Source organism: Narcine bancroftii, chromosome 7 (genome assembly GCF_036971445.1).
Source record: "Narcine bancroftii isolate sNarBan1 chromosome 7, sNarBan1.hap1, whole genome shotgun sequence".
Classification (NCBI taxonomy): Eukaryota; Metazoa; Chordata; class Chondrichthyes; order Torpediniformes; family Narcinidae; genus Narcine; species Narcine bancroftii.
The window spans coordinates 214,563,304-214,587,567 of record NC_091475.1 but is presented as its reverse complement, the minus strand read 5'-3'; the positions used below and the strand labels follow the sequence as shown (position 1 = coordinate 214,587,567).

Sequence of the window (24,264 nt, the reverse complement as noted above, 5' to 3'; positions counted from 1 at the left end):
GGATATCGACTGGGTGTAGGTCAGTGGGACTAGGTAAATAAAATGGTTTGGCACAAACTAGAAGGGCCTAAAGGGTCTTTTTGTGCCCTGTCATGTTCAATGGCTCTAATTAAACACTTTCCCATTTTGTCCTTAGCTATGCTAAAGCTCAGGGAGTTGTGGTCGCTCTGCCCCACCGAGAGGTCCACCCCTTGACCAGGTTCATTCCCCAAAACCAGATCCAGTGTGGCCTCTCCTCTCATCGGCCAGTCCACAGATTGTGTCAGGAATCCTTCTTGGACACACGTGACAAATTAAGCACCATCCATCCCTCTTGCAGTCAGGAGAGGCCCATGTCAATATTAGGGAAGTTGAAATCACCCATAACTACAACCCTGTATTTCCCACCATTCCAAAATCTGCCTGCTGATCTGCTCCTCGGAGTCCCGAGGGCTATTTGGGGGCCTATAAATGATTCCCAGCACAGTGAGAGCTCTCTTCCCGTTTCTGACTTCCACCCACACTGACTCAGTGGACCGTCCCTCTGCAGCCTCCTTCCTTTCTATAGCCAAGGTATTATCCATGACCAGTAATGCTTCACCCCCACCCCTCCCTTACCTCCCATCTTATTTCTTTTAAAACCCCTAAACCCTGGTACCTGCATCAGCCGATCCTGTCCTTCCTGCAGCCAAGTCTCTGTAACGGCCACAACATCATGGTTCCACGTACTGATCTATGTTTAGGTTGGGGTTTCATGGTGGTAGGTCGGGGCAGAGAGGTCGGGGGAGAGGTTGGGGTGGAGGGGTTGGTGGCATGGTCAAGGCGAGGGTGGAGAAGTTGGGGAGAGAGGTCAGAGGGGAGAGGTTGGGGTGGAGTTTGAAGAGATCAAGGCAAGGGGGAGAGGTGGGGGAAAGGTCAGGGAGAGAGGTAAGTAGGGAGTGGTTGGAGAGGAGAGATCAGAGGGGAGGGTCGGGGAGAGATTGGGTGGTGAGGAGGGGAGAGGTCAGGGCAAGGGCAGAGAGGTTAGAGGGGAGAAGTTGGGGCAGAGGATAAAGTGTTCAGAAGGGAGAGGTTGGGCTGGAGAGGTCAGAGGGGATAGGTCAGGGTTCTGCAGTGAGGGGAATATCTAGGAGATTCTATGGCCAGAGACAGGATGTTTCTGACAGTGGATGTGATCCTGTCCCCAGGTTTGATCCAGGCAGAGATACGGCTGACCCTGGCTCGGGATGAGGATCTCTTGGCCCATCAGTGGTTGGATTCTGACTAATTACGGCATAGCAGTTGATGGAACCGAACGGTGTAACCACAATGGAGCCAAATGGTGTAACCGTGGTGGAGCCAAACCCTGTAACCGCAGCGATGGATCCGGCCCCTGTAACCATGGCAATGGAATCGAACCCTGTAGCCGTGGCGATGGATCCGGCCCCTGTAATTGTGGTAACACCAGCTGATTTGGATCTCTCTCGTTCACTTGCACAAAATTCTCCTGGAAAATGTGGAAACAGTCCATTCATTGTTCCTGATCCTGATAACTATGGGCAACAGTCCTCTGACCCTGGTAACCATGGGCAACAGTCCTCTGACCCCAGTAATCATGGAGAACAGGACCCTAACTCCAGTAACCACGGGCAATGGGCTGTTGACACCAGTAACTATGGGCAACAGGCCCCTGGCTCCAGTAACCATAGGCAACAGATCACTGACCCCAGTAACCACAGGGAACCTGACCCTAGTAACCAAAGGGAACTAGCCCCTGACCCCAGTGACCATGGGCAACAATCCTCTGACTCCAGTAACCACAGGGAACCAGCCCCTGACCCCAGTAACCACGAGGAGCAGGCCTCTGATTCCTGTAACTGTGGGCAAGAGGTCACTGATTCAAATAACCATGGGCAACAGGACCCTTCATCAGGACCCAGTTGTCAGGAACATGCTGCTCCTCCCCCTCCCCCTCCCCCTCCCCCACCTCCCCCTCCCCCACCTCCCCCTCCCCCTCCTCCCCCTCCACCTCCTCCTCCCCCTCCCCCTCCCCCTCCCCCACCTCCCCCTCCCCCACCTCCCCCTCCCCCTCCTCCCCCTCCACCTCCTCCTCCCCCTCCACCTCCTCCTCCCCCTCCACCTCCCCCTCCCCCTCTTCTTTCCTCAGGAAACCTCCTGCGCTCTGCACCAGGCCGACGCTCCAGACTGCGGAACTTTAACTGGGATGCCCTGCCCCAGCACCGTGTGATGGGGACGCAGAACATCTGGACAGTGGAGAAAGATGCGGAGCAGATCACTATTGACACTCGGAGAATGGAAGAGCTGTTTGCGCGGAGTGAGACCCTCACAGTCTCTCGCATGAGCAGCCGAGCAACCTCTCCCCAGAGGGCCAGAGACACGGAGGTGAGAGGAGGAGGCCAAACTGGGGGGGTGGGGTGGTGGGAGGAGCGAGTGGATGGAGCAGGAATGTGGAGGTCCCGAATCTGTATGGCCATCCCTCATTCTGATCCATGAAGAATGGTGCTCACAAGGCCCTCATTGGGCATGACGGGGCAGATGTCCATATATGCCTGTGCTGGGGGAAATATCCAGATGTGTCTGTGCCATGGAAATATCCAGATGAGTCCATGCCAGGAGAGATGTCCAGATGTGTTTATGCTTGGTAGATGACCAGATTTGTTCATGCCTTGAAGATACCCAGATGTGTCAGTGCCGGAGAAACGTCCAGATGTGTACCTGCCATGGAAACATCCAGGTGTGTCTGTGCTAGGGGTGATGTCCAGATGTGTACATGTCAGAGGAGATACAGGTAACAGGACAAGCTCAGGGTGAGACCAGAATAAGCATGGGCAGCATGTAATACAATGTCGGCAAGTGGACAGTCACGGCTTTCTTCGGCTTTTTCATTGTCTAGGTCAAGTAGGCAATGATCTCCATTTTCTCCATTTTTTGTAGAAAAAATAAATGGAAAGACTATTTGAAAATGGTGCGAAAATTGAAAATCCCCAGTTGCAAAGGGCTCAGGAGCTTGAAGGGAAACTGGCAGGTTGAGCCGGTGGTGAAGAAGGCGAATGCGATGCTGGCGTTCATTTCAAGAGGAATAGAATATAAGAGCAGGGATGTGATGTTGAGGCTTTATAAAACACTGGTGAGACCTCGCGTGGAGGATGTTGAGCAGTTTTGGGCTCCTCATTCAAGATAGGATTGCTGATATTGGAGAGGGTTCAGAGGAGGTTCACAGGGATAATTCCGGGAATGAAAGGGTTATCATATGAGGAGTGTTTGACAGCTCTTGGCCACTACTGGTTGGAATTTGAATATTGAAAGGTGTGCAGAGTAGATGTAGAAAGGGTGTTTCCCATGGTGGGAGAGTCTAGGACAAGAGAGCATTATTTCAGGATTGAAGGGTGCGATTATATTAAGGATTTAGATAAATTGGAAAATATAGAGGATTTGGAAAAAGATTTACAGAAAAATACATCTGAAGTGGAAAAAAATGAATTAATAAAGAAGAAATTATATTATAATTCAATGCAGAGTTGAAAAATTAATTGAAAGAAATAAGCAAAAAATTATGAATTGGGAGAAAGGACATGTAAAGTTTTAGCTTGGCAATTAAAAGCCAAACAAATTTCAAAAGCTAGTAATGCTATTAAAAAAATTTTTTAAAGTTAGTTATAAACCTCAAGAAATAAATGATTCTTTTAAAGATTTTTATTTTAAGTTGTATACATCTCAGTCTGATAATGATGAAAGTAAGATTCAGAAATTCAGAAAGATTAATTTACCTAGTTTAAATTGCCAAGATCAAAAAGATTTAGATGCACCATTCATAGTGAAGGAAATCATTAATGCTCTTAATTCTTTACAAACTGGTAAATCTCCCAGAGAGGATGGTTTTCTGCCAGAATTCTATATAAAAAAATTAAAGACTTATTAATACTTCCCTTTAGGGGATCCATTAAAACCAGAATCTGATAGAACAATATCATTATTAAATGTTGTTTATAAGGTCACAGCCAAAGTCTTAGCAAATGGATTGGCTAATTATTTATCTGGTTTAATTCCTATAGATTATTCGGGGTTTGTTAAAGGAAGACATTTTGCAGATAATATTGTTAGATTGATCCATTTAATACATTAATCTCAAAAGAAAGGGGACTTGGCAGTGGTGTTAGCTTTTGATGCTGAGAAGGCTTTTGAAAGGTTAGAATGGAATTTTTTATTTAAGGTTTGGTTTTAGATCCTTATTTATTAATTGGATTAAAACATTATGTAAAAATCCTTCTGCCAAGGTTGTAATGAATGGACAAATTTCTTCAGCTTTTTCATTGTCTAGGTCAAGTAGGCAATGATCTCCATTTTTTCTGGCTTTATTTTTTTAACAATTGAACCATTAGCAGAATTAAAAGACAGGATATTGGTATTAAAGGCATTAAAGTTAGTGCAGTGGAAGAAATATTAATTTATTTGCTGATAATGTTTTGATTTCTATGACAGATCCAATAAACTCGTTGTGTTCTTTGTATGCAAGATTGAGAGAATATGGTGAAATATCAGGCTTTAAAATTAATTGAGATAAAAGTAAAATTATGCCCTTGGTTAATGGAGATTATACTCAGTGTAAACAATTTGCTCAATTTAGATGGTCAGATAAGGGAATTAAATATTTAGGGATAAGAATTGATAGTGATTTAAATAATTTATATAAATTAAATTATTTACCTTTATTTAGTAAAATTAAGGATAATTTAAATAAATTGAATGATTTGCCTATAACTTTTATGGGTAGAGTAAACAGTATTAAAATGAATATTTTTTCCAAGGGTTCAACATATTATTTTCAATGCTTTACCTCAAAAATGTTTTAAAATTTTATATTCAATATAAGCACATATCATTGGAAAGGAAGGATGCCTAGAGTTTGTTTAGAGAAATTAACTTGGAAGTTTCAATTAGGAGGTTTACAACTTCCTCACTTTAAGAATGATCATAAAACAGCCCAATTGAAATGTATTAATGGAATGTTTGATTTTGAGAAATCTTTAACTTGAGCTAAAATAGAATTGAGTAAAATAAGTGAAGATCATATGCAGGAATTTATTTATAAATGGAATTCTAATTACGAGGAATGAGAGAAACACCTTTAAAAGAACTATTGTTTGTAGTGTCACTATAGTGATTATGATGTCATATGTCCCAATATCCACCCAGATTAATGACTTGCTCATTATTCGACAAGATGTGAAAGAAATGTGAGCATAGACATTTTTCTTTGAATTTTTCTGTGCATCTCTTTAAAGTTTGTGTATTTCTTTAAGCAGGTATCTCTAAGCTTTTGTATAATTATGCAGTAATGGCTTTGTTATTTGTTGTTATGAAAGTCCTAACGTTAAGTTATGCAAAATGTTCATCTGTTTTATCAATGAATTAATGCTACATAAAGTAACAGCCACAGAGTTTGTTTTTTTGGATTAAAGAGATCGAAATTCAGAATATCGCAGCTCACGTTTTTGGAAGATGATTAGAATAAGGAAAATGTCATCTATATTTTGATTCAAAGAAAATTTTAATTGTGAACTTCGTTTGGAAGAAAGGGTCAAAAAAATTTGTCTAATAGAGTATCCCAGAAACCATGAGAACCTTTTTGAATTGTGCAGTTTAAAATTGAGCTAAGGTCTGGCCATACACCTGTGACCTTGTAAAAAAATAAGCCACTGCTATCACCCAGAATTGGCAGGAAGCCCAATAAATTTTATTGTAAACATAAGATAAGAAAGCTTGTGTGCATAAACCACACAGAGACAATTTCAGCCAAACAGCAATTCTCTTAAAGGGACCACATAAGATACAAATTTGTTTACAGTTCCCAGGAACCAGGAGAACCAGGTTGAAGTGTGGAAAAACCCAAGATGGATAAGAAGAAATCTCATTGGGCTAAAGACCTTGAGCAAACAGCTCCTCTCAAAGAACTCTTTGGTTGTGAGTTGAGGCAACAAAGTGGACCGACAATTGCAGGAGGTTGGAGCAAGCCACCATGAAAGAAACGGCTTCAACTACCAAGCAAGAAAAGGACACGATAAGGCACTGCAGGCCTCATTCGCTGGCTTAAAGGTTAGTGGAACTGGAACAGATGAATGTACATTCCAAAGTCCCACTGGTGCTGAACCGAGCGAAATGCAGAAGGTAGAGACTCAATCAGTGGTATCTGAAATTTCAGATGTGAATCCGACTGATAGTATTTCCAAGGTTATATGCACAGGAAGATCTTCAAAGTCTTCAAAGGTTTCTAGAGCAAGTACAGCTTTGCTTACTTCAAGCATATCAGCTAAGCCTGCAGACTTGGCTACTGTCTGTGCACAATGTAAGCAGTTGGAGAATCAACAACTGAAGTTACAAATGGTGAGTGGAGAACAAAATAGATTATTGAATAGAGAAAAGAAAAGACAAGAGCTTGAGGAACAATGTGCTATGAATATGGACAAAGTCAGAGCATTAGCTCAGGCTGCTGCCAGATTTATCTCTCAAAGTGACAAACCCAAAGGGCCAGCACCGAACCTTCCAGCAGAGCCATGGATATCGCAGCAACACAAAATGAATATACCCGAGCAAGGAGCCACAGGTGTCGCTGCTAGTATTCAAATGTCAATGACCCACCCTGTGGAAAGGGCTGGCAACGTTCAATCTCTTCAGAGCACACAATATATGGATCTTCCTGAAAGGAGAGTATTTCAAAAGGTTCAACCATGCGAGTTGATCATTCTCAACCATTGATGTCTCTTCATGTTGCCGAAGAACCAGCGACAAGTCAAGGAATCTCCACCAATACCATTACTTACACACCAAGGATCCCCACCAATAGCATCACTTACAATCAAGATCCTACACCTCAGGCACCACTTCAAGATCCATTTGCTCCATTATATAATATAATATAATATTATATTTATATTGATATTATATTGTCTTGTCCACCAGTCGCAAGCCATGGTGGACAAGACAATATAATATCACTCATAGTGAAACAAAATGAAATCTCTGCCATGTTAGCGCAGCAACAAGGTTCATATGGTTTACCCAAGAAGGAAATTCCAGTTTTTAATGCAGATCCATTGCAAACAATATCTGATGTTCATGAAATCCTTTGAACATCACATTGAAAGTAATACTAAAAATGCTAAAGATCATCTGTATTACCTAGAACAGTAAACTGGAGGACAGGCAAAGGGGTTAGTCAAAGTTTGTCAATATATGAATCCAGAACAAGGTTTTAAAAGGGCAAATGAATGATTGCGTCATCTTTATGGCAATGAACATAAAATCGCAAGGGCCCACGTAGACAAGATTCTTTCTTGGTCAGCAATAAGACCAGAGGATACACAGGCTTTACAAGCATATGCTCTCTTTCTGAGAGGATATAGTAACACAAAGCAAAGTAGAGTACATTTGTAAGAGTTAAATTTGCTTTCTAATTTGTTGATTATTGTAAATAAATTACTTTATAAGCTGAGTGAATTATGGAGAACCAAAGTTGCAAAGATTAAAATGATTCCCAGAAGGGACGTCACTTTTGAGGATGTTGTACAATTTTTGGAATGACGTGCATGTTTACGCTGTACCAGCATTTGGAAATATTAAGGATATTTCAATAGTTCCTAAATATATAAAAGGGACTGAATCATCCTCTCAACAGAAACCAAAACAGTAACCTTTGTTACTGTTGGGTCAGATACAAGCAGAAGAAAGAACAAGGAAACAAAGGAGAAGGAAGATCAGACTGTTCAGGAAAGCTGTTTGTATTACAAAGATAAGCACGTTTTAGAAAAATGTTCACAATTGGAGAAGAAGTCGTATGACGAGAAATTAACCCATATAAAGAAGAATGGAATATGTTTCGGCTGCTTGTGTAAAGGACACATCAGCAAAACTTGTAATAAACAACTCAGTTGTGATGTATGCAGTTTAAAACATCCCAAGTTACTGCTCACTCAATGATGTTAAGTTAAGAAGGAAGTCAAACAATCTGAATCCAAGACTAAAGGCACAGCCAGAGAGGATGATTCAGCTTCGGTTCAGACAAACAGTCTTACTGGGGCCGGTGACAAAGCCCCCTCAATAGTTCCTGTACAGGTTAAAGCTACAAAAGGAAGTTTCATACTGAAGACCTACATATTTCTTGATCCAGGAAGTACCACCTCATTTTGTACTGTTGAATTAATGAATAAACTTAACCTTCATGGCAAAAGATCACAGATCTTGTTGAAGACAGTGAACAATGAAAGGAACATTGAACCTAATATAGTTTCAGATTTACAGATTGCTGGATTGAATAGCAATGAATTTTGCCATCTTCCAAGTGTATATACTCAGAAGACTATGCCTGTGAATAAGGAGAATATTCCCTATCAGGAAGATATCAGCCAGTGGGATCATCTAAAAGATGTTTGTTTACCAAAGGTTGATGTCAAGATTGAGATGTTAATTGGATTAGATGCACCAAAAGCTCTCGAACCTCCAGAAGTAATAAGGAGTCAAAATGACGGACCTTATTCTGTGAGAATGTTGCTCAGATGGACAATTAATGGACCATTAGGAGGAAAAATGGATAATGATCAGGAATCATCGAACATAAATATCAACAGGATTTCAGTTGTGAAACTTAATGAGCTTAACTTAATGAGTTAAAAATTGATTTTCCTGAATGTTTCACAGATATTCAAGAACTTTCAAATGAGAACAAGCAGTTTCTGGATTTAGTTTCAAGTTCTGTTCAACATGTTGATAGTCATCACTGTATATCATTACCTTTGAAAAAAAGAGAAATTTGTAGGCCAGACAATAAAATAATTGCAGAACATTTACACTGATGTCTTGGAGGAGGGGACAAAATGTGGTGTCGCCAAGTTTGCGGATGACACCAAATTGAGTGGAAGAGCAAATTGTAATGAGGATGTGGAGAGTCTGCAGAGGGATAGAGTTAAGCTGGATGAGTGGGCAAAGGTCTGGCAGATGGAGTACAATGTTAGTAAGTGTGAGGTGATCCACTTTGGCAAGAAAAATAAAAGAGCTGAATATTATTTAAAGGGTGAAAAACTACAGCATGCTGTTGTGCAGAGGGACTTGGGAGGGCTTGTGCATGAATCGCAAAACGTTAGGTTGCAGGTGCAGCAGGTTATTAAGAAGGCAAAGGGAATGTTGGCCTTCATCGCTAGAGGAATTGAATTCAGGAGTAGGGAGGTCATGTTGCAACTGTATAAGGTACTGGTGAGACCGCACCTGGAGTACTGTGTCCAGTTCTGGTCTCCATATTTGAGGAAGGATATACTGGGTTTGGAGACGGTCCAGAGGAGGTTTACTAGGTTGATCCCTGGGATGAAGGGGTTGACTTATGATGAAAGATTAAATCGTCTAGGATTGTATTCGCTCGAGTTCAGAAGAATGAGAGGAGATCTTATAGAAACATATAGGATTATGAAGGATATAGATAGGATAGATGTAGGAATGTTTTTTGAGCTGGCTGGGGAAACTAAAATGAGAGGACTACACAAGGAGAAACTACACATAGTATTTGATTGTGAAGCATCATTTCAAGAAGTTTCCTTGAATCCTCAACTTCTATAAAGTCCAGACTTAACCAGTAGTTTAACAGGTGTTCTGATAAGATTTTGTAATGACCCTATTGTAATTACTGCATATATTGAAGCGATGTTTCATCAAGTGAAAGTACCATCAGAAGATCGTGATTTTCTACGATTATTATAGTGGCCTCATGGTGATTGAACATAGAACGACAGTTCATTTATTTGGAGCCCCTTTGACACCGATTTGTGCAAATTTTGTTCTCAGGAAATATGCTGAAGATAATGAAGAGCAGTTTCGTTCTCAAGCTATTAGTATAATTAGAAATCATTTCAATGTTGATGATTGTCAAACTTCAGTAGTTTCAGAAAAAGAAGCAATAAATCTTTATCAGAGTTAAAAGAGATCTGTAATAAAGGAGATTTCTTCCCTACGAAATGGATGATCCACAGTCAAGATGTGTCGGCTGTTATTCCTGAGGCAGAAAGAGCAAAGGAGGTAAAACATCCTGACTTGGATTGTGACCTTCTACCTGTTTAGACAATTCTGGGAGTGCAATGGCGTGTTCAATCTGATGTTTTGAAAGAATGGCCTTTAACAAGAAGAGGTATTCTTTTGATCGTAAGCTCAATATACGATCCTTTGGAAATATTGGCACCAGCATCAATAGCCAAGAATATTCTGCAAGAATTGTGCAGAAGAACATTTGGATTGGATGAAACTGTACCAGATTCCATCGCTCAAGATTGGAGCAATTGGATTGAGAGTCTTAAAATGTTAGAAAATTTTGAAGTCCACAGATGTTTTAAACCAACAGACTTTGGAATGGCCACATTTGCCCAGTTACACCACTTTCCTGATGCAAGCAAAGGTGGTTTTGGTCCCGTCAGTTATTTACTACTGCAAAATAACCAAGATTGAGTACATTGTGGATTTGTAATGGGAAAAGCCAGAGTTGCTCCATTAAAACCAGTCACCGTACCTTGAATGGAATTGACTGCTGCTACTATAGAGAACAAAATGGACACTGTTAAGAAGAGAATTACAGACAGAGTTACCAGACTCTATGTTTTGGATTGATAGGACATCCATGCTTAAATACATTAAGAACAAAACCACAAGGTTTTGACTAACAGAGTTAATGAGATCAAGAAGGTTTTGCATGTTAATGGAGATATGTTAAAACAGTGGCTAACCCAGCTGATATGGCTTCGTGAAGATCAAATGTTCTGAAAAGAACCAACACTTGGGTGTCTGATCCTCAGTTTCTTTCGTGATCTCAAGAAGATTGGCCTCAAAATCCAGAGGATTGAAAGAAATTTCAATGGAGGATCTAAATCCAAAACATTTATGTAAATACTATTCAAATGTCTAATGAAAAGGATCCGATCACTCAATTTGCAATCACTCTTCGTGGTTTCATTTGAAAAAGGCAGTAGCATGGATTCTTACACTAAAAAATATTTTTTTATATCATATTAAGAAAGAGAATCTGAAAATCATATTAAGAAAGAGAATCTGAAGTCTCAAAAGAGCTTTTGCCTAACAGTTGATGAGTTGGCGAATAATGAATTGGAGATCATTTGTTTTTGTTAGAAAAAGGTGTTTGGTTATGAGATATCAAAATTGAAGAAGAATCTGAATGTTACAAAAACAAGTTGTGTTTACAGGCTGAATCCTATTCTGGTAAATGATGTATTGAGAGTAGGAGGAAGATTGGAAAAAGCAATAATGCCAGAAGAAGTGAAACATCCAATGACATTAGCGAAGGAATTTCCTGTTTCTGATTTGATGGTTTGACATGGACATGAGAAAACAGGTCATGGTGGCTGTAATAACGTGTTATCAGAATTACACCAGAAATATTGGATACTTGGTGCTTCAACACTGATTGAAAGAATTATATTAAAATGTGTTCATTGTCAACGTGCAAATGCTAAACCTGGACAACAACAAATGGCTGATTTGTCACAAAACAGAGTTTCACCGGATGAACCTCCATTTGCAGCTTTATTTTGGAAAAGGTGGATTAAAAAATACCTTTCGTATTACAAGAAAGACAAAAATGGTCTAAAGGTAAACGTAATTTTATATGTGGAGACATTGCGATTATCATGGACGATTCTGCACCAAGAAATTCTTGGTTTTTGGGGAACATTGGGGATACATTTCTGGACAAGAAAGGTTTTGTTCAGCAAGTGTGGGTTAAAACCAAGACTGGTTACTTAAATCGACCTGTTGCTAAAATCTGTCTTTTACAGGAAGCTGAAAGTTTTGATTTCTAATCTTAGACTTACCATATTTACATGTGTATCTGTTATAATAATCATTATATATTAGTCATTAATATCTATTATAATAATTAAGGCTGGAATGTAAAGGTTAAAACCTCGTGCCTTTGATTCTTAGTTAGTTTTGTGCCTGTCTCTTTAAGAGAACTATTGTTTGTAGTGTTTCCATAGTGAATATGATGTAATACGTTGTAATATCCATCCAGACTAACGACCTGCTCATTATTTGTTGAGGATGTGTGACCACGAGACATTTTTCTTTGAAATTCCTTTGCACCTCTTTAAAGTTTGTGTATTTCTTTAAGCAGGTATCTCTCAGTGTTTGTATCGTTATACATTAAATCCTCGTTATGAAAGTCTTAATGCGAAGTTGTGCAAAATGTTCATCAGTTTTATCAATGAATTAAAACTACATAAAGCAGCAGCCACAGAGTTGGATTTATTGGATTAAAGAGATTGAAATTCAGAATATCGCAGCTCATGCCTTTGGAAGATGATACTTTGAAATGAGGATATATTAGAATAAGGAAGGTGTCGTCTATTGGTAGTGTCAGATTTATGTTTTAGATGTGATCAAGAAATTGGTTCATTTTTTTCATTCTACTTGGGAGTGATCTAGAGTAAAACCTTTTTGGTTAGAGGAAAAGCCATTTTTGGAGAAAATGTGAAAGGTAAAACTCTCACTAGATCCGATGTTATTTTTGTTGGGTGGTGTTAAAATGACTCATCTTAGATTAAAATTAACTATGTATCCAATTGAATTTTTACAATGAGCTTCAGCAGTTTCTAGAAGGTGCATTCACCATGACTTGGAAATCAGATCCAGATTTAGGGATGGAGAGAGATGGCCTGCTGAATTACATTCTTGTATCTCAGTGTAGGTTTACTACAATCACAGCGTCTGCAGGCTTCTGTGTTTCATTCACACGTTTCTGCTCCTTACCTGCCTTCGTAAAGGGAACAGAATGTAAAATTTGGGACAGAACCAAACCCCTGGAGGAGCCCAGTGCATGGACCGCAATTGTGGATGGGAGGGGGATGATCGGTGTCCAGTTGCCTTCTCTCCCCCACGGATGTGGCCTGACCCCCAGTTTGATTTTTCAACTGCAGCCTCCTGTGTCTCCCCAGGGGTCGGGATGATATTTTGCAACTTTACAAAAGGCTGCAATGGATGGGGGAGGGGTGCATGGGGAGGGGTGTGCAGTTCTGGTCACCCTGCCGTTGTTAGGATATGGTTGTGCTGGGGTGGGTGCAGGGCAAATTCCCCAGGATGTCCCCTGGAATGGGGCATTCCAGTCCCAGGGAGGCCATATACTATAAGATATATGATCTGTAAATGATTCGGCAGTAGTCATGGGGGACTTTAACTTCCACATAGATTGGGAAAATCAAGTTGCTCGTGGGAGTCTGGAAGAGGACTTCATAGAATGCATCCGCGATAGCTTTCTTGAGCAGCATGTTAAGGAACCCACAAGAGAAAATGCTCTCCTGGATCTCGTGTTGTGCAATGAGATAGGTAGAGTAAATGATGTAATAGAGACCATCTAGGAAATAGCGTTTCTCATTCAGATGGAAGGGGAAATAGTTCGATCTAAAACTAATATATTATGCTTAAACAGGGTGACTACCATAGGATGAGGGAGGAATTGGGCAGAGTGGACTGGGAGCACAGGCTCATTGAGGAAACAGTTGAGGAACAGTGGAAGATTTTCAAAGAAATATTTTGTAATGCTCAACAAAAATATATTCCGGTCAGGAAAAAGGGCAGCAAGGGAGGGAAAAATCAACCGTGGTTAACAAAGGAAATAAAGGAGAGTATAAAACTGAAGGCGCAGGTGTACAAAGCTGCAAAGAGCAGTGGGAAACTGGAAGATTGGGAAAACTTTAAGAGACAACAAGGGGTTACAAAGCGGGTAATAAGAAATGGGAAAAAGGATTATGAAAGTAAATTGGCACAAAATATAAAAACAGAAAGCAAAAAATTTAATAAATATATAAAATGGAAGAGGATGGCCAGAGTTAACATAGGACCCTTGCAGGATGAGAAAGGAAAACTGGTAGCAAAACATGAGGAAATGGCCGAGGGATTAAACAAATATTTTGTGTCAGTCTTCACGGTGGAAGACACGTCCAGCGTGCCCAAGTGCGGAGTTAAGGATGCGAATGTTGGGGAGGGCCTTGATAAAATAGTTGTTACAAAGGAAGTAGTGATGGAGAAACTAATGGGACTAAAGCCAGACAAATCACCTGGTCCTGATGATATGCATCCAAGGGTTCTGAAGGAAATGGCAGAAGTTAGAGTTGATGCATTGGTGGTCATAGACCAAAATTCCTTGGATCCTGGGCAGGTCCCGGCAGACTGGAAGACAGCAAATGTCACGCCACTTTTTAAGAAGGGATGTAGGCAAAAGACTGGAAATTATCGGCCAATTAGCTTGACGTCTGTAGTTGGAAAAATGCTTGAAGCCGTCATTAAAGATGAAATAGTGAAACTTTTGGAATGTAAGGGTTCAATCAGGCAGACACAGCATGGTTTTAGAAAGGGAAGATCTTGTTTGACAAACTTGTTAGGATTCTTTGAGGATATAATGGGTGCAGTGGATAGAGGGGAACAGGTTGATGTAGTATATTTGGATTTCCAGAAAGCGTTTGATAAGGTGCCGCACAAGAGACTTCTCAGTAAGTTACAGGAAAGTGGAGTCCGGGGAAGTCTATTGGCCTGGATTGAAAATTGGTTGTCTGACAGGAGGCAGAGAGTTGGGAGAAGTGGGAGTTTTTCAGGTTGGCAGAGAGTGGTAAGTGGGGTGCCGCAGGGGTCAGTGTTAGGCCCACAACTGTTCATCATTTACATTGATGACTTGGAGGAGGGGACAAAATGTGGTGGAGCCAAGTTTGCGGATGAGACCAAATTGAGTGGAAGAGCAAATTGTAATGAGGATGTGGAGAGTCTGCAGAGGGATAGAGTTAAGCTGGATGAGTGAGCAAAGGTCTGGCAGATGGAGTACAATGTTAGTAAGTGTGAGGTTATCCACTTTGGCAAGAAAAATAAGAGCTGAATATTATTTATAGGGTGAAAAACTGTTGTGCAGAGGGACTTGGGAGGGCTTGTGCATGAATCGCAAAATGTTAGGTTGCAGGTACAGCAGGTTATTAAGAAGGCAAATGGAATGTGGGCCTTCATCGCTAGAGGAATTGAATTCAGGAGTAGGGAGGTAATGTTGCAGCTGTATAAGGTACTGGTGAGACCGCACCTGGAGTACTGTGTCCAGTTCTGGTCTCCATATTTGAGGAAGAATATACTGGCTTTGGAGACGGTCCAGAGGAGGTTTACTAGGTTGATCCCTGGGATGAAGGGGTTGACTTAGGATGAAAGATTAAATCGTCTAGGATTGTAGTCGCTCGAGTTCAGAAGAATGAGAGGAGATCTTATAGAAACATATAGAATTATGAAGGGTATGGATAGGATAGATGTAGGAAGGTTTTTTGAGCTGGCCGGGGAAACTAAAATGAGAGGACACAGTCTCAAGATTCGGGGGAGTAGATTTAGGACAGAGATGAGGAAAAATAGTTTTTCCCAGAGAGTAGTGAATGTTTGGAATTCTCTAACCAGGGAAGTGGTTGAGGCTGCCTCATTAAACATATTTAAAATTCAGTTCGATAAATTTTTACATGATAGAGGAATTAGGGGATATGGGGAGAAGGCAGGTAGGTGGAGTTAGGTCCTAAATTAGATCAGCCATGATCATATTGAATGGCGGAGCAGGTTCGATGGGCCTTTTTGCCCTACTCCTGTTCCTACTTCCTATGTCCCTGTGTTCCTATATAGGAACAGAAATAGGCCATTTGGCCCATTGAGTCCACCCCACCATTCCATCATGAGCTGATCCATTCACCCACTCATCTCCACTCCCCTGCCTTCTCCCCATAATCTTTGATACCCTGACTATTCAGATACCTATCAATCTTTGCCTTAAATACACCCAATGACCTGGCCTCCACAGCCACACATGGCACCAAATTCCAGAGGTTCACCACTCTCTGGCTAAAGAAATTCCTCCCCATCTCAGTTTTAAATGGGTGCCCTTCAATCCTGAAGTTGTGCCCTCTTGTCCTTGACTCCTCCCAAAATGGGAAACAGCTTTGCCTCATCTACTCTGTCCAGGCCTTTCAACATTCAAAATACTTCCATGAGGTCCCGTCTCATTCTTCTGAACTCCAAGGAGTCCAGTTCAAGAGCCGTCAAATGTTCCTCATGTGCTAATCTTTTCATTTTATCTGGATAATCTGGGTTTCGATGGGTGTCCAAAGTGTTTCTAAACAGTGATTAAAGTCTGACCATCCAATTCCATTCCAGGTTTCAATTTTGGATGCCAAGAAGAGTATAAACATTGGGATCTTCCTCAAACAGTTCAAAAGGTGATGTGGCTGTTCTGCCAGATATTGCCAATGTTGTTCTGCCAGATATTGCGGCTGTTGTCCAGCCAGATGTGGCCGATGTTGTTCTGCCAGATATTGCCGATGTTATCTGGCCAGATGTTGCCAATACTGTTGTTCATCTGCTCGTCCACTGTTTCTTCGCAAGTTTAGAATCCACAGTCTGTTTCAGGGAAAACTGTAAACCAGCCAAGGATTTGGATCATTCTGTCTACCAATAGATGTCTGAGGTTTCCAGGGGAGGGGTCTCTGCCTGAGAGCTCTGACTTCAAGGGGCTTCTGTCTGAGGGCTCTTACCTCAAAGGGCCTCTTGTCAAAGGCTGAGGATCTCCTCTCATCCTTCTATGCTCCAAAGAGAAAAGTGGCAGGTCTTCTAATCTTGCCTCGTAAGACTTGTTTCCCATTCCAGGCAACATCCTGGTAAATCTCTTCTGCCCCCCTCTCCACAGCTTCCACATCCTTCCCATAATGAGACGACCAGAACTGAACACAATACACTAAGTGGGGTCTCACCACAGATTTGTAGAGTTGCAACATGTCCTCTCTACTCCCGAACTCAATCCCCCTGTTAATGAAGCCCAGCATCCCATAGTCCTTCTTAACCATCCTATCAACTTGTGCAGCGACCTTGAAGGATGTATAGATTTGGACCCCAAGGTCCCTCTGCTCCTCTAACACAGTGGTGCTCAACCTTTTTCTTTCCACTCACACTCTACTTTAAGTATTCCCTCTGCCATCGGTGCTCTGATTAGTAAGGGATTGCTTAAGGTGGGATGTGGGTGGGAAGTAAAAGTTTGAAAACCCCTGTTTTAATCGTCCCTAATTGACTCGTTATGTGAACGGTTTCAGAACTCCAAAGGAAATGGGCCAATGACAAATTTTCTCAAGCAAAATATTTCAGTAACAATTGGGTCAAGAGCAGTGATTCTCAACCTTCTCTTCCCACTCACATCCCACCATAAGCAATCCCTTACTAATCACAGAGCACGGATGGCAGAGAGATTACTTACAGTGGGATGTGAGTGGAATGGGATGGTTGAGAACCACTGGCCCTACCTGTTAGCAGTCCGATCATTAACCACATCAAATTCGACCTTCCAAGGTGCATCACTTCACACTGACCCAGGTTGAACGCCATCTGCCACTGACTACCCAAAATGGAGGTTGATTCAGTTCCTACACAATTAGAAAGAGATTTAAAATTGGAGTTTTCAAGGCAATAAGATCTAGGAACAGGAAGAGACCATTCAGCCTTTCGAGACTGCACTGCATTCAACAGGATGGTGGCTTATCTGATCTTCCTGAGCCCCGCCCCATTAGCCACCATTCCCTGACTATCCCATTGTGTAGACAAATACCCAGACAATCTGCTAAACCCCCCTTCAATATTTACCCCCATACCCAGACAGTCTGTCAAACCCCCCTTCAATATTTACCCCCATACCCAGACAGTCTGTCAAACCCCTTTTCCTTCAATATTTACCCCCCCCACCCCCACAGAGGATATCCCACCTCAGCCTTAAATGGCCTTCTCAGACCCTGTCCCCTGGTTCTCAGCTCTCCTCCGAGAGGACACATCCTCACAGCAGTGTAAAAATGCCTTGCCTTCTAAATCTCGTGTTTCAGTAAGATTATTCTATTATTATTGCACGGAGTAGAGCCCTGACCTTTCCCTGTTGGACAATCCCTCTGTCACTGAACTCTGCTGTCTCTGAGTCAGTAGGGACGTCTGTTCGCTGCTGACTGTAGAGGAGGTAATTGTGCTGAACCCTGCTGTGTCTCTACCTCAGTATAGACGCCTCTTCACTGCCGACTGTAGTGGGGGTCATCATGCTGAACCTGCTGTGTCTCTACATCAGCAGGGACGCATGTTCAATGCCGACTGTAGTGGGGGGTCATTGTGCTGAACCCTGCTGTGTCGCTACATCAGTAGGGATGCCTGTTCACTGCCAACTGTAGTGGGGGTCATCGTGCTGAACGTCCTGTGTCTCTACATCAGCAGGGACGCCTGTTCAATGCCGACTGTAGTGGGGGTCATCATGCTGAACCCTGCTGTGTCTCTACATCAGTAGGGATGCCTGTTCACTGCTGACTGTAGTGGGGGTCATCGTGCTGAACCCTGCTGTGTCGCTACATCAGTAGGGATGCCTGTTCACTGCCGACTGTAGTGGGGGTCATCGTGCTGAACCTCCTGTGTCTCTACATCAGCAGGGATGCCTGTTCACTGCCAACTGTAGTGGGGGTCATCATGCTGAACCCTGCTGTGTCTCTACATCAGCAGGGACGCCTGTTCACTGCCGACTGTAGTGGGGGTCATCGTGCTGAACCCTGCTGTGTCGCTACATCAGCAGGGACGCCTGTTCAATGCCGACTGTAGTGGGGGGTTATCATGCTGAACCCTGCTGTGTCTCTACATCAGTAGGGATGCCTGTTCACTGCCGACTGTAGTGGGGGTCATCGTGCTGAACCCTGCTGTGTCGCTACATCAGTAGGGACGCCTGTTCAATGCCGACTGTAGTGGGGGGTCATCGTGCTGAACCCTGCTGTGTCGCTACATCAGTAGGGACGCCTGTTCACTGCTGACTGTAGTGGGGGTCATCGTGCTAAACCCTGCTGTGTAGCTACATCAGTAGGGATGCCAATTCACTGCCGACTGTAGTGGGGGTCATCGTGCTGAACCTCCTGTGTCTCTACATCAGCAGGGATGCCTGTTCACTGCCAACTGTAGTGGGGGTCATCATGCTGAACCCTGCTGTGTCTCTACATCAGTAGGGACGCCTGTTCACTGCCGACTGTAGTGGGGGTCATCGTGCTGAACCTCCTGTGTCTCTACATCAGCAGGGATGCCTGTTCACTGCCAACTGTAGTGGGGGCCATCATGCTGAACCCTGCTGTGTCTCTACATCAGCAGGGACGCCTGTTCACTGCTGACTGTAGTGGGGGTCATCGTGCTGAACCCTGCTGTGTCGCTACATCAGCAGGGACGCCTGTTCAATGCCGACTGTAGTGGGGGGTCATCATGCTGAACCCTGCTGTGTCTCTACATCAGTAGGGATGCCTGTTCACTGCCGACTGTAGTGGGGGTCATCGTGCTGAACCCTGCTGTGTTGCTACATCAGTAGGGACGCCTGTTCAATGCCGACTGTAGTGGGGGGTCATCGTGCTGAACCCTGCTGTGTCGCTACATCAGTAGGGATGCCTGTTCACTGCCAACTGTAGTGGGGGTCATCGTGCTGAACCCTGCTGTGTAGCTACATCAATAGGGACGCCTGTTCAATGCCGACTGTAGTGGGGGTCATCGTGCTGAACCCTGCTGTGTCGCTACATCAGTAGAGACGCCTGTTCACTGCCGACTGTAGTGGGGGTCATCGTGCTGAACCCTGCTGTGTCGCTACATCAGTAGGGACGCCTGTTCACTGCCGACTGTAGTGGGGGTCATCGTGCTGAACCTGCTGTGTCTCTACATCAGTAGGGATGCCTGTTCACTGCCGACTGTAGTGGGGGTCATCGTGCTGAACCTCCTGTGTCTCTACATCAGCAGGGATGCCTGTTCACTGCCAACTGTAGTGGGGGTCATCATGCTGAACCCTGCTGTGTCTCTACATCAGCAGGGACGCCTGTTCAATGCCGACTGTAGTGGGGGGTCATCGTGCTGAACCCTGTTGTGTCGCTACATCAGTAGGGATGCCTGTTCACTGCCGACTGTAGTGGTGGTCATCGTGCTGAACCCTGCTGTGTCGCTACATTAGTAGGGAAGCCTGTTCAATGCCGACTGTAGTGGGGGTCATCGTGCTGAACCCTGCTGTGTCGCTACATCAGTAGGGACGCCTGTTCACTGCCGACTGTAGTGGGGGTCATCGTGCTGAACCCTGCTGTGTCGCTACATCAGTAGGGATGCCTGTTCAATGCCGACTGTAGTGGGAGGTCATCGTGCTGAACCCTGCTGTGTCTCTACATCAGTAGGGACGCCTGTTCACTGCCGACTGTAGTGGGGGTCATTGTGCTGAACCCTGCTGTGTCGCTACATCAATAGGGACGCCTGTTCAATGCCGACTGTAGTGGGGGTCATCGTGCTGAACCCTGCTGTGTCGCTACATCAGTAGAGACGCCTGTTCACTGTCGACTGTAGTGGGGGTCATCGTGCTGAACCCTGCTGTGTCGCTACATCAGTAGGGACGCCTGTTCACTGCCGACTGTAGTGGGGGTCATCGTGCTGAACCCTGCTGTGTCGCTACATCAGTAGGGACGCCTGTTCAATGCCGACTGTAGTGGGAGGTCATCGTGCTGAACCCTGCTGTGTCTCTACATCAGTAGGGACGCCTGTTCACTGCCGACTGTAGTGGGGGTCATCGTGCTGAACCCTGCTGTGTCTCTACATCAGTAGGGATGCCTGTTCACTGCCGACTGTAGTGGGAGGTCATCGTGCTGAACCCTGCTGTGTCTCTACATCAGTAGGGATGCCTGTTCATTGCTGACTGTAGTGGGGTGACCATGCTGAACCCTGCTGTAGTGACAGAGAGGGTTCATGACCTGTGCAGTGTGAGGTGAGGGGTTCATGGTGTTGGGGGGTTGAGGGAGGTTTTTGTGTGGGTGGTTGGGTGAGGGGTTCATGAGGTGCAGGTGAAGGAGAAGGTTTGACGGTGTGGGTGTGTCGGGTGGGTTGTGCAGGACAGTGGTTCACAGGGCAGGGGATGGGATAGAGTGGTGAGGGAGAGGGGTTCACGTGGGTTCAGGTGGGGTTGGTGAGAAGGAGAGGTTCACTGGGTGGGGGTGAGCAATACACGGGATAGTGAGGGACATAGGCTCTAAGGATGGGTGTGTGTGGGACAGGGGTATGGGGGTTCATGGTCTGCCAACTCCTACAGGCCTGTCCACAGCATTGTTGCGGATATTGAACATGGAGATGGAGCATCGTACGGAGCAGAGAAGCTGGTGGCTCTCCGCACACTGCTACCAGGGAAGGAAGAGGTGGGTGAGGTGGATGGGGTAGGGGCTGGTGGTTGGGGGTAGAATTGGGTGGGTGGGGGTGGGAGTGGGAAGTGTGCGGGTTTGTGTGTGGTAGCTGAATGGTAGACCAGGGCAGGGTGGTAGATGTCATCTACCAGGATGTAGGGGGCCCTGCCAGGGTCCTACAGGGTCCAGGAGGGCCAGGCACAAGGGAACCTCTGGGTGGGGGCAGATAGAGGGGGTGGAGCAGTCAGGGGGGGTGTGGGTGGGTGGTGAGAGGACAGGGTGGGGGGTTTGTGGGATTGGCCAACGTGTGAGGTAGTTGATCATCCCATCCGTCCTGTCCCCAGGTGAAGATGCTGCGGGAGTTCAAGGGCGACCGGGGTCGAGTGGGTGAGGCCGAACTCTTCCTGCTGCTACTAGTCCAGCTGCCCAGGTGAGAGGGTTCAGGGTGGTGATTCTGTGCATAAGGGTTGTCATTGTAGGGGGGGGTCACACCCTTCCCTACCTTCTCTCCCTCTGCAATCTCCCCCATTCCCTCCCCTCCTCCTCCCCTCTACCCTCTCCCTTACCCCTTTCCTCCACCCTCTCCCTTACCCCTTCCCTCCATTTTCCCTCACCCCTCCCAGTTGACCTCTCTCTGTGATCCCTCACTGAGACCCCTCGCTGGGACCTCCAACTCTTTGGTGACCTTCGGCACTTTGCTGTGACCTTTCTCCTTTGATCTGCCGGTAGTTACGAGGAACGGCTGGAGAGTCTCATTCTGAAGGAGGAGTTTGCTCCGTTGTTGAAGGCTGTCAGTGTTTCCACCCAGACAATGATCCTGGCTGCTCGAGGTACGTCCCCCTCCGTCTGTCCCCACCTCCCACTCCATCTGTCCCCATCCCCTCCGTCTGTCCCCACCTCCCCCTCCATCTGTCCCTACCACTCCACCTCCATCTATCCCCACCCCCCTCCATCTGTCCCCACCCCCCTCCATCTGTCCCCATCTCCCCCTCTGTCTGTCCTCACCTCCCCTCCGTCTGTCCCCATCTCCCCCTCTGTCTGTCTTCACCTCCCCTCCGTCTGTCCCCATCTCCCCCTCTGTCTGTCTCTACTTCCCCTCCGTCTGTCCTCACCTCCCCTCCGTCTGTCCCCATCTCCCCCTCTGTCTGTCTCTACCTCCCCTCCGTCTGTCCTCACCTCCCCTCCGGCTGTCCCCATCTCCCCCTCTGTCTGTCCCCACCCCCCTCCGTCTGTCCTCACCTCCCCTCCGTCTGTCCCCACCCCCCTCTGTCTGTCCCCACCCCCCTCCGTCTGTCCCCACCCCCTCTGTCTGTCCCCACCCCCCTCCGTCTGTCTCAACCCCCCTCCGTCTGTCCCCACCCCCCTCCGTCTGTCCTCACTTCCCCTCCGTCTGTCCTCACCTCCCCTCCATCTGTCCTCACCTCCCCTCCGTCTGTCCCCACCCCCCTCCGTCTGTCCCCATCCCCCTCCGTCTGTCCTCACCTCCCCTCCGTCTGTCCCCACCCCCCTCCGTCTGTCCCCACCCCCCTCCGTCTGTCCTCACCTCCCCTCCGTCTGTCCCCACCCCCCTCCGTCTATCCCCACCCCCCTCCGTCTGTCCCCATCTCCCCCTCCGTCTGTTCCCACCCCCCTCCGTCTGTCCCCACCCCCATACACCCACTCCTTGTCTGCTTATCCAACTTTTCCTTCAACTCTCTGCAAGTGAGGCAGGTGAAGAGATCACTGGGGTCTGCTTATAGATCCTTCCATCCTCATGATGAGTGATCCCAGGCAAAGGCAGGCAGGTGAATGTTGATCAAGGTGGGAAATGGGATAATGCAGGAAATTACTGGGCAGCGAGGGTCACTCTCGGAGGGGAACTTGTGGAGGGGAGAGTGAGGAAGTTCACAGTCTGTGTGCCAGGTTGCAGGCTGCCCAGGGGGACTGCAATGTGTCGAGAAGAATCGTTGATTGTTGTTGATCTAGGAGAGGATGAAGAGAATCCTGGACAAACCTAATCCTGATGGCCCAGACAATGAGGGACTCACTCCCACTCCCGCACTCACATGTCTGTCCACAGTCTTGTCACTGTCCCACCCTGACCTCCCGCAGATTGGAGCAACATCTGAGTTCTGTCTGGGCACCTCCAGCCAGTTGATATTTGATGTGCTATCAGTAACTGGAAACACTAGAAGTTCCCTGATGGAGAGGCTTTTATGAACATAAACAGATGTCATGTCTCATGTTGCTGACCCAAGCCCCGAGCCCCGAGCTTGTTCTGGTGGAGGGGTTATGGCGTTGCCACAGGTAAAATCTGCCGACCGTACATGTACAGACAGTAATACAGTGGTTCCACCATGTTCATCCCCTCGTTTAAAAGGAGTCCGGCTTGGTGACCGTCGTAGCTGAGGCTGTGGCTCAGTTGTTGACTCCTGGACGATCTGGTTGTTGTCGATGGGTGGGGTGTCTGGTGACTGAACTGAGATAGTTGGGGCGGGGGTTGGGGTACGGTGACATGGTATGTGTTGGGTTATCGGTGGGGGGGGTGCAGATGTACTGGTCGGTCGGCCGGAGTCCCGGGGTCTCCCATGAGTGCCAGGACCCAGACGGACACAGTGTCCTCGTGCCCATCTGGGTATGCCACATAAGCGTATTGGGAGTTGGCGTGGAGGAGTGGACCCTCTTGACCAATGGGTCGGACTTGTGGCTTCCCACATGCTTCCAGAACAGACTGGCCCTGGGGACATCAACCAGGATGGCAGTATGGTCCCTGACATAGATTTCCTGGGGAAGGGAAACTACCTTTTGTGTGGGGTGGCATCGGTGGAGTTACACAGGAGGGATCTGATCTCATCGAGCCCTTCGAGGAGGACCTCGGCAGTGGGAGACAGGCAGGCCTTTTGACCTCAGGGTGAGGAGAATGACCTTCCAGACGGTGGCCTTCTCCCTTTCCACCTGTCCATTCCCTCAGAGGGTGTAGCTGGTGGTCCTGTTCATGGCGATACCTCTGGCCAGTCGATATTGGCGCAGCTCATCACTCAAGAAGGAGGACCCCGGTCGCTATGGATAT

The 24,264-nt window shown here is 45.6% G+C and overlaps 1 protein-coding gene across 1 annotated transcript in view; it reads left to right on the top strand.

Moving 5' to 3' along the window:
- Nucleotides 1-2,115: 2,115 nt before the first annotated feature.
- LOC138739704 (FH2 domain-containing protein 1-like) overlaps nt 2,116-24,264 on the top strand; it is a 34,285-nt gene continuing 12,136 nt past the window's right edge. The window contains exons 1-5 of the mRNA XM_069892292.1: nt 2,116-2,361; nt 16,183-16,244; nt 21,128-21,230; nt 21,560-21,645; nt 21,945-22,045. Coding sequence (XP_069748393.1) covers nt 2,206-2,361; nt 16,183-16,244; nt 21,128-21,230; nt 21,560-21,645; nt 21,945-22,045 — 508 coding nt within the window. The 5' untranslated portion in view covers nt 2,116-2,205. The remainder of the gene's footprint in view (nt 2,362-16,182; nt 16,245-21,127; nt 21,231-21,559; nt 21,646-21,944; nt 22,046-24,264) is intronic.